The sequence below is a fragment of the Apaloderma vittatum genome, unplaced genomic scaffold (assembly GCF_000703405.1).
Source record: "Apaloderma vittatum isolate BGI_N311 unplaced genomic scaffold, ASM70340v1 Scaffold44133, whole genome shotgun sequence".
Taxonomy (NCBI): domain Eukaryota; kingdom Metazoa; phylum Chordata; class Aves; order Trogoniformes; family Trogonidae; genus Apaloderma; species Apaloderma vittatum.
Window position 1 is genome coordinate 1 of NW_009707196.1, and position 11,503 is coordinate 11,503.

At 40.0% G+C, this 11,503-nt stretch overlaps 1 protein-coding gene across 1 annotated transcript; it reads right to left on the reverse strand.

Moving 5' to 3' along the window:
• Nucleotides 1-7,469: 7,469 nt before the first annotated feature.
• On the reverse strand, nucleotides 7,470-9,517 carry SRP9 (signal recognition particle 9kDa; the record flags this gene model as incomplete). Its single annotated transcript, XM_009866073.1, has 2 exons — nucleotides 7,470-7,589; nucleotides 9,449-9,517. Coding segments are annotated over 2 exons (189 nt in total), but the record flags the coding sequence as incomplete, so codon positions are not given.
• Between the last annotated feature and the right edge of the window lie 1,986 nt (nucleotides 9,518-11,503).

The window sequence follows — 11,503 nt, forward strand, 5'->3', positions numbered from 1 at the left end:
GATTCTATGATTCTATGAATTGGTACAATCTAGGGAGATGCTCCAACACAGACTTTGAGCTGAAGGATCTTTTAATTTGCTGAAGCCTAAGGACTCTTCTTGAGATCCAGAAAAACTACTTTCTTATAATTGTATTAGATAAGGAAGTTGGTCCTGCAGTTTATTATTAATGCTTCTGTGACACCGTGTGAACCAGTACGGGCAGAATGCAGGAACAACCACAAAACAAAGGACAAAATGCAAAGAGAAAATTTACTTTCATGACCTCACCAACTGGGGGATCCCCGAAGTAGCACCGAGGCAGAGGCACACAAGCTGGCACACGGGCACCACGGAGCTCACTCCATGCTAGAGAATCACTGGACCTGCTGGTTTTGCCTGTATTTCAGGGATTCGCACAGGCTGTGCTTTGATCTTTCCCACAGCAGGGCAGGAATCTCAGTCATGTTCGATAGGGTGCCTCCAAGCCTATCACAGGCCTATGTTTTTGAAACACAGATGTTCGAGTTGTCCAACACACAAGGCTAAACAACAATTAGCACAATATATGTGTTTTTCTACGCCTCAGCTGCAAGTGATTTGAGCATGTTTATAATCCTCACCAATCTTCCATTATTTTCCCACAGACACCTACACACATACTCTTTGTAAGTGTGACTGTGCAGAATCTCCCTCTACTGAAGCTCAGTTTCGAGAGTGGGATCCTCTATTAACACTCACAAGTAGAAGGTAAAGATGCAACCGTATAATAATCCTCTTCATCCAAGCCAACCACAAAGTCACTATGATCAACTAAATATAGGAAGGGGGACACATCTTGAGGATCTAAAGAGGAAAAAAAAAAAAAAAAAGAGAAAGGACTGAAGAGTCAGAAAGGAGGAAGATTAATACAGAAGTCAAAAGAATGAGGAAGGAAAACACTCTTCTCTGATTGTGAAATCAAAATAGTCCATTCTCACCGCCAGTGAAATCAGATCCAGTAGGAGTTTCAGTGTTTGTGTTTCGAGAGTTGGCCACCTGGATGTGTTCTGGAAGCACCTTAAAAATGCAGCCACATACACCTTTCAACATGCTGATCCCTTCTTAAGCCCCTGCCCCAACATTAGCACTTTAAGAACGTTAAAAGTTACTACACAGCTTTATAAATCCATGATATAATCTTCACATTGAACCATGTGTTCAGTTCCGGTTACTCCAACTGAGACGCTATCAGAGTGCTACAGGCCTTTGGGGAGAATATCATCTATAATCCTTGATTTCATGCTTTCTGTACCATCCATATGAACTAGAATGATACAGAAACAAATCCAGACGTATCTAGTTTTTAGGCAAATGTTGAATGGCATGTACATTCCAGAGCATTTAATGGAACAGCCAGGAGGTTTTTACAAGTCAGTGAAATTACAAGGTGCAAGTTATTTAGGCTGTGGTTCCATGGCAGCCTAAGCCAACTGCACTGCTGGCTCTTTTGCTCCCATCATTCGCCTCACCTCTCAGAGCTCTCAACCCCTGGGTTTCACTCCCTGTAGCACCATCTGACCTTTGGTGAAGCTATCTCAGCACACCAACCAGGCAGAATACCAAACTATCAGTTCTCCAGAACATGAAGGAGTTTTCTGATGCATTGGTAAATTGAAATGGCTCAGCTGAGGCACACTAGAATCGGTGCAACAGAGGCAACGGGGATCAGAAGCCAAGACCTAAGATGGTGTAGAATCCCAGTCTTTGCACATTTATTAAATGGAATATTGCTGCAGTGGTTTAAAAGCTATTTTCAAAGCAGCTGTTTGCTCTGTTAAAAACATGGTTGCTTATTTGCAGGTTTAAATATGGTCACATGTTATGTGGGTCTGCAGTGTGACGAAAACACAGAGGTTTGCCTCTGGGCACAAACGAACAGTCCCCAGTGAACCTTGGTTATTTCTTTAGTTACCGCCCTCAGCCATACAGTAGCACTGCCACAGAAAATAGCTTTTAAAAAAATAATTTAATAACGCCCCCCATCACTCACTCACTCACTCACTGAAAAGGTCAGTTTCCCTTCTGCACCCAGAAGGTATCTTTTATGGCAGTTTAAGATACTGACTTTCACACGGTTGTGTCTGAGGCATTAGCTCATCCTCCTGGCTGATGACTCCTTGAAGGAGCAGACGCCTTTGGGAGGTAACATCTTTAAGCCACACACAGTTTGCCAGTGCTCATTTGTCAGTGCCCTGAGGCAAGCCTTTCATCTTTTAGCCACATAATGATAGCAGAACTCTATTATAGATGGCTGTATTTACATGCATGAGCAATCCAGTTAAAATATGTATTTTTGCTAGCCAATGCGAACAGCAAATTCTCATTTGTTCACTACCAGCCAGCAAAGCTGTTCAGTAGGTATCCAGAAAACTCAACCCGCTCTCTAAGAAACCAGTCTTTGAAATCTCAACGTGAACTCATGCCTGTTACTCAGGAAGACTGCTCAGCAGAAGCGTAACAATGCAGATTAGTCCCTTTATGAACAGATAGCACTTCTAGACAAGAAATGAACCCAATGTGCAAACACAACTTCAAAGGAAATAAAAGAAACAGTATCTCTCAGACCTCTCAGTATGAGCAATGTTTTAACAAAATGATTAAGAATTGCCACATAAAGGGCAACTGAAAAATGGGAGCACAAAAGCAAAACTGGCTACAAAAATAAAGCAAAATATCCTCAGAGCTGGTATTAATTTAAAAAGAGAACACTTTCACAAGTACCAATATTACAGTTCAAGAGAAACACTCTGCTCTTAGTTTTATAATACCAATATTCACATCACCTAGGAACTGTCTGTAAGGGAAGCACTATGGGTTCAGCACGCTGGTTCTTGCTAGAAGACTGGGCATTTCCACGGGAGCACTCTTGAGATGGCACTCACAGCTCAAGGTGTTTTCAGAATGGCACGAAGTAATTGTGTTCCCATTACAGGACTCCAAGAACACACACCTATAACCAACTTTGGCACAGAATAAGAAACTAAGCACATTTTTTCACCAGAAACAAAGACTAGGTTCAACAACAGGGCCTGTGCCTGCATGAAGGCGGTTAAGTCAGCCATCACACTGTGACCATGTTTTTACTGGCTCAGTTCCCACAGACTTCAGTTTTACACAGTCCAGTTTAAGCCCACGTTCTCCTGAGAGCATTTAGTCTGTTAGAATTGTTGCAGGACCTCCACAAGCTTGCATAATAAGCAGGGGTTAACAAACTACCATGCCTTGTATTCTGCTGAGTAAGTCACCTGCTTCTAAAATACTGTGGCATCATCCTAATCCCCAAAATAACATTTCTACAGACTAAAAAGCCCATGTTTGCCTTCAGTGTGCAGTAATTCAAATGAAATGCTTCAGCTCAGCACAAAGGTGGGGAGGTTTATCTGGAAGCCAGTCTAAAGAGTCTACTTATTGTAAAATAGTAAGAGATTAAAAGCATGTTTTTATGTCATCCCCAGCAACAAAGGCAATTCAACTCTTGCTTGTATTTAAATACCAGTCCTTGAACTCTCAAAGCTTTTGTAAAAGATAAAAATATTTATAAACAGTTGTGTTGAGTCATGCATCTACCTTTAAAGTGGTATCAGCTTTTCAGAGTAGACCTCCAGGTCTTGCAAAGTGAATCACTATCAACTTAAGCAAAAAACTACATGTCGTTTTTCATAGGCTAGCTTCTTTTAAAAAAAAAGTTAGCAAATAACATTCTTAAAGGATCTTCACAACACAACTCCTTAGATATGGTTGACCGAAACAGTTTTATTTCTGTCAATTGGATTTAAGTTACCTCAGCACAGAACACTGTACAAAGAATAAGTTTTCAGCTGAGCTCCTACTCCTTAAGGTCACCCACTAATGCTCACAGACTCCTGACAGAAATGAGACTTGTGCAGAAATCTGCAGCCTAAATGAGGGTAAGTCACACAGAAAAAAAATCCACCTATTTATTATATATTAATTTTTTCCACTTCAGATCTCAAACTTCAACAAGAGAGTTTCATCATCCTCTAAGCCAGAAGTGAAAAAAAGGCAGAGGTGCATTGGGGCACAAGTGTGTTACCCTCCTTACTGAAGACGAATGAAGTGAGTGCACTTCTGCTGCCTATAGCGAGAGGGTAACACCTTCCAGGGGATGTTATCCTTTAAGACCAACCCACAGCAGTAAGTGATCATTTATGTTTCACTGACCCTGTCTAGCAGAAACAAGGTAGCTTTTTTCCACATTTACTGCAGCAAAATGTGGAATTTTATCTACTTTTATAATACAGGAAAGAACTTACTGAGGTAGAATGTAATTATTTTGACAAGTTAACATTTTTTAAAGCACCTGCTTGTTTTCAGTTCCATTTCCCATTTTGTCAGACTTGGGCACCAAAGCATCCAATTTTCCAGAATAAATCTGTTGCTCTTAAAAGTTTGAGGTCAGGACTTTAGTGGAAACAAAGGTTTCTTTCATAAGGATCTCTACAACAAAGACCTGTGACAAAAATTCTCACTTCTACAGATAATTTAAGGATCTTCCTGTAATCCAGAATACACTTACGCAACGGGCTACATAAGGAGAAGCTCAGGGTTAAAACCCCTAAAGGAGAACAGAAGTGATGTGGTTACACGTAAGACAGCTCAGAAACAAAGTCAGTTTAAGTGCTGTGTACAAAAGTAGAACTGAAATCAAGAAACTTGGAGAATCCAGGAATTGAGAACACCAGAAAAACAGAATAAATCTCATGAGTAAACTAATCCAATTTCTTTGCACAATAAGAAGTCTCATATTCTTTATCAAACTAGTCTCATGGAACAATTACTGAAAATAACTAACACACAGCAACATCAGCTACAGCAAGGGAAAATACCTTTTTTTTTTTCTTCCATCATTCCACTTCTCCTGCAAAGAAGGAGATCACCTAGCTGGTGATCAGAAGCATTTGCCGATGTGCTGGGCTGTCACCTCGTTGGTGCGCCAGCCGTATAAAGCTGATTTTTATATCGCACATCAGCAAACAAACTGAAGTAGCTGGCAATGTGATGAACTAACTCACTGGCAGTTTATTAGGAAAGGGATCAGTGTACACATGCACACATGCACACTCTCAACAAGAGCGTAAGCATGAAAATGCAGAGCTGTGAGTTCACAGCTTTTCTGCCATTCCATGAACACAGTACTGAAGTTGCTGAATGTTGCAGGACACAGTCAAGAACTACCTGTTGGTTTTTTCTAAAGAAGTTTCCAAAAGCTTTTCTTTTTTTCCTCCTTAAGGAAAAGTTTTATCCATATTCTTGTGCATTATGACTGCACAGAACTGCCCTAGTTTTTCTGAGTACATGGAGAACAGGCTTAACAACACATACTCTTACAGAAGTAGCATTAATATTTTTTTTTTCTTTTTACAGAAATAATTTCTGAAGATAGAAAACTAGAAATACATTTCCCTGCCTCTTTTCCTTGACAACTACTACTCTAACACATAGTACTGTAATTGCCTCCCCCTACACAACAGAACTCCCCTCTAAAATGTGCTTAAGTATTCATCTTAGGCCTTTCAGTCAGTTGGTACAACATGTCTGCATGGTTTTCTCTCTCGCTCTCTTTGCTTTCATCCTCCAGGCAAAAGCAAATACCAGTCAAGCCTTTCTGTACCTCAGCTCACAGAAGACATCTACATGCCAAACCAGTGTATAAGGGATGTCCAAAAATTACACTAAAACAGCTGCAGCCTTTTCACGTGCCTATTTAACAGTTTAAACCCTCACTCATACGACTTTTTGTAGCAAACATTCCTACTGCAGAACAGTGCTTTAGACAAAAATGGTTTAACTACTTAATATATGTCTTGCAAATATTGAGAAAATAATTTGGAGCATCAGTGAAAAATTTAACATTACAGTATTTAATATTATTAAAGTTTAACTATGAACGAAGTTTAGCCTTCTCTCTGGATTTATATTTCAAAAGCCAACACGAAAATGTTACATAAATACCAGTCATTCCTATAGACTAGAACTGAAGGAGTCACTAGGAATTTTGCACTGAAGTATCTTCCAACAATATGCAGCATTACATATTCAGCTGAAAAGGTACTCTAATACAATATTCAAGCCTGGGGCTTTTTATAAGCCCTTGGGAAATGTGGAAACTCTGCTGCTTCCAAGTAGCTCAATTATTTTTATGCAAGTGACAGCAGGTAGCTATTTAAGTAGATTGTTTTGTTATATACAAATGCCACTACAGACAAGTCTTTGTATGGCTCTGCTTTACTTTCGTGGCTTAGTTTAACCCAAAACATGGGTCTTGGAAAAGCCTAGTTATACCACTAGTGTAATTACATTAAAATATTCATCTGGTTTTAAGTAAGCAAGACCTAGTCAAAGCAAATATCAAATTCAGCTACTGGGTTTTCAAGCAAAAAGCCTTTGCAACAGACAATTAAGGCTTCCATCACCCTACCAGGGGTAACGATGAGAAACAAGTCGAAGCCACAGGAGCATTGGTCTATTTTTAACAGCAGTATTTAAGTATTTATTAAGCTGGTTTTCATCCATTTATTCAGTTGGCTGACATCCATCTGCCACATGTAACATTTGAAAATGCACAGTTAGCAAGCTGCTAAAATACGGAATCTGGATAGTGTTTGCTTGGATTTTTTTCTACTAACATAATAGGCAGGAGCTTCTAGAATTTGTCTTGCTAACGTAGTTCAACTCTGCCTGAAGCAAGGATCAGAAAAGGTCTCCCTGCTAGTAAAAATAGTTCAAGTACAGGAAAAAGCCACCGACTTTTTTTAATAACGGTATTTGCATAAGCTGAAAAGAAACTCCCAGTTTCTCACCAATTTCTAGCAATATTCAAGCAAAGTTTTACTTTAATTTTTAAAATACAAAAATTTAATTATTTAGCCAATATAACAGTTCTATAAACTGCATCACAGATAGTGTTGCACAGCTTATGACCAACATCAATACTGAAAGCTAAACTCTTGCTAGTGACAGTGCTACTGAAAACTGGCAATTTTAACATTTCAGTTCAGAAAACATCCATTTTTCTAAAGCCCACTGATGTGTATCATTTACGTAAATACTTATTAGATCCAGCCATCATGCTACAGTACTAGTCAGGTTAATAAACCTTCTCACTGTGAGAATACACCAGCATGAAATATGAAAATGAAAACTATATGAAATTTTATAGTAACTGTTCAGAAATATGCTTGTGGACTTGGCATATGTAATGTGTAAGAACAGTTTCTTGTTCCATTCCCAAAAATAAATATAAGCTTTCAACTGAAAGCATTTATTTTCCTAGTTTTCCAAAGCAGAGTCTGGGGTGAAGGGAAAATGCTTCAGACTTGTCATCAGTCCACTTCATAAAAGCATCTCCTGTCCCAGTATTTGTTCAAATCCAAGAGATATTTTCTTCCAGTGAAATATGACCGGAGCACTCATTTTATTTCAGCAATTCAGTCTGTTTCCATGGCAGCACTGCGGGATTCCTTAGCCACCATGAGCCGCATTAGCTGACTGTGGAATTTCTCGATCTTCTTTACGTCTTGCGCCTGGTCTGTTCTATACAGCAAACACTGTAAGAGAAAGTTGCTTAATATCAGTTTTTACTCGAACTGGTTTTATCCTGTTTATAGTTGCAACAAATTTGTGTTTGGAACACACAAAACAAGTACTTAAACATTCATCTGTGGCATGTTGTTACCAAGAGGCAGCACCAATACGTATCTACCCTGTTTTAAAGTACACACACCCCTCCATGTTTATATTTAAGTTTCTCTGAAAGGCTCAAGCCTTCATTTTGAAAATAGGGAAGCTCACGATTTATCCTAGTTTCTTCTCTCTCAAAAATGGTGCTAAAACTTGGTGTTTAAAGCTGTTTTTAAAGACACTCCTGTTTACGTTCTCTAGAAATAGAACCAGATTTTAAACCTCAAATTGCTTTCCTACTCTCCGTATTTTGAAGGTAAGCTCCTCTTGCCTTTCATAGCCCTTAAGGCTACACTGCCAGTGACGTGAAATCAGTATTTCCCACTGAAGGGGATCCTCTCCCCCAAGCAAAATCTGTTTCTAAGACAGTCCTAAATAAGGAACATAGAATCTAATTAAGATAAAAAGGAATTCCTTCATGTGACAAGCCCATAAATGCAAAATGAACAAAAGTAATATGCCAGTGACTTATCACAGAAAGACCGCTTCTATTTTGGGTTTGTTGGGTTTTTTTTTTGCAGACCAAGTAATTCCTTACACATGTACAGTGTAAGTATGACTGCCCATGCTGATTTAACAAGGGGAAAAAAAAAACAACAACCCAGAATGCTCCACTCTTCAGTGCTATCACCACAGGAACTTTTGCCAGCATTAAATTCTCATTTTAATTCAGAGGCAAACAGCAGAAGACAGTTTATTTTTTCCTTCAGATATATTACTTGTGCATACTGAGCACCAAAGACTTCCTTTTTTGCCTTTAAGGAAAAAAAAATAATTGAAAACGCCCAAAAAACAACGCCCAAAAAAACCCCACCCACCACAAAAGACCCCAAAACAAAACCAATCCCATCACCCCACCAGTATAACAGCTTCCCAAGACTAGAAAGGAGAAATCGGATTTTTTCCAAGTCAGAAGAGAAAGGGAAAGTACCGCTGCTTATTCTAGACTGCAGAAAAACACCAACTGGCACCAAGTCCCTGTTGCTGGCGCACACATCAGCATGCATATACTGCTGCATGCTGGTGCCTTTCTACCTCCTGCCCGTCTCATCTCCCAAACCCTCACACACTTCTAAGAACCCTCCCTGACTATTTCGAAGAAGGGCAACCAGTAAGCACTGCTGCTCCATCTCCCTGCGCAGCAACCCTTGGAAAGATGCTGCAGAATTGCATGTTTTATGTTCCTGCTTTTACTGGATGCATAACTGACCCCATAGCCGTATTTCAGAAAACGGCATCTCTGAACTGCAAGTGAACCTTGTTGTTCAGTCTCATAATCACAAAGGAGAAGCTGAACCTATAGTTGTCACTGCTCTGAGCACACAGAAAGGACCACACTCACACTAGTAAACACCTCTGAAGCTCCTCCTGAAACACTTCAGCACAAGCAACTGATGTCACTTCACTAATCACTTTCAGGTAGAGGGAATATCCAAGTTTTTGTTGTGCTTGTTTCCCTTGTTTTCACAGAATCCTAAAATACTTATTTTAACACCCATAAAGAACACTAAAGGGCTAGAACTTTTCCTGGACTGTGCAGAGTTGAACCACAGGTCAATGTGAGTTACAGACAGGGACACTAGGGAAAACTGAGCGCAGTAATTTTTAAGAGAACTGTGAGGCACTCTCAAGGCAATGGCTAAGAGCTCCCAAGCTGACTGATAGTAAAACGTTCATCCATCAGAGGTACAGTAAGCCCTGAAAGGGGAATATATTCTGTACTTACAGCTACATCATCCGTTACTTTGATACAGAGGTTCCCATCACAATGTCGGTATTTGAGAACAACCCGCACCTGAAATGACAAACATTTTAAGGATTAACATCTATGGATAACAATTCTCAGAACATATTTGCAAGAAGTCTGCCCAAATTTAGACTATCTTTTATTATAATTACGCATTGCTTCACATTTTCACCACCTCTGTGGTGATGGTCCTCAGCTCTGGTGGCCACTAATCTATAGCCAGGATGGTGTGGAAGTCGAACCATTACATTTCCCTGATAGCAGCATGTTCAAACCCACTGTAAATACAGCAACAACAGTTGCAGAGACCTCAGTGACAAGAAAGATAAACAACAAGACACTCCCTCACTATATATCACACTTCAGACAAAACTACCTGGAAGCTTGTGTTTATAAACTTGAAGCATTTAAAGTTCTGCACAAAGGACTTGAAAGGGATTTACTGGGTGGGGTAAGCTCAACATCATCACTTTTCCCTCTACATTATCTACACCATTATGCAATAAAGTCATATTTCCATTCACTATGGTTATTTTAATAGCTGCACTGTAGCCTGAAGAGATCGGACGTTTCTGCAAGTGGAAAGCACAAAAAAAATAACACTTTTGGAATAATGAAAATCAGACGATTGAAGAGAGTTCTTTCAAATTAAATTCCTTTTGAGTCTCAATAAGGCTAAATTTGAAGTCTGAAAGCAAGCATTCAACTTCTCACTAAAGCAGTTACTACTGTAGTCACCTGCCCCGAGCTTTAACCTTTCCACAGTCCCTCTGGACTCTCAAATCACCAAAGTTCTCACAGCCACAGTGATAAACATCAGTCGTCTCAGCAACCGACTGTTAAATACTTTGTCCTGAATGTAGGACTGGCCACAGAGACTTTGTTGTTTCTAGCTGCAGTAACTAGCAACAAAGCAAGGTGTCCTTCTCAAGAACATTCTGAACTGGCACTCTAACAGGTCGTTGTATACCAAGTGACCTGTGCTAATGGTGAACAACCTTCTTGACTACAAAATGTATTTTGGAATTCCTCAAAAATTTATCCTCCTTGTCTAACAAACTACCACCTTCCAACCACACCAGCTGCGTAACAACACATCTTTCGACTGAGCAGGCCCAACAGCACAAGAGAGGCTGCCATGAGCAGCAGGCACCAACATAAGAGGTCACTTGCTCCCACAAAAGGCAAGACCACTGCCTGTGAAGAACACACACCCATCTCCTGTGACTTTTCTTCCTTCAGCTTCCTGACAAGACCAATCACACTAATTCTCTGGCAAGTTAAGAGGAGCATACTCCTGTTGTGACTGTGGGGCCTATATGAACAGATGGGAAGAGATTACCTTTGGAGGCCTCTTAAGAAAAGGGGAAGAGCAACTCCTGGGTGAAGTGACATCCTGCCTCTTTCATTTAATTGTTACAGAGAGTAAGAAGGTAAAACAGGACAATTTTATTATCAGGAGACAGGTGACAACTGCATATGAAGCGGTCATCTATGGTAACTAAAGGCAGATGTTAAACACCCCCTTCTGTTAAACATTCCACGGCCTCTAGTTTTGGTGAAGAAAATAAAAAATAGGGCCTTTGCTAGGCCTTTCTTTACTGACGTATTCCCAGGCACATGGTGCCACATCACCTTTTGTGCTGCTTTTTGGTTGAATTATAACACTCCTCCTTAAGACTGAAATTACTTTTAACGTTTGCACAAACTATACTCCTAGAAAAGCTACCAGGAAGAAAAAGCACTCCTATACCAATAAATCAGTTCCTAGAACAATTTCTCTTTAAGAAGTAAACACCTTCCAGTCTGAAAAGACACTGCAGGCAACAGCACAACCTAAGAGCTCACCAACGCTTTCTCTTATCAGGAATACAAACTCAAACGCTACAATCTTAAACGTCGTGAGCTCATAAAATAAAGCAATGGACGTTTTTAGGGTGTAAAATGAGAACTTTCTGCTTCGTGGAACGGGATGATCAGGTGCGACGAGTAACTCCCTCCCCGCTGCCGCTTCTCACCCCCGTTCCGCGCAGG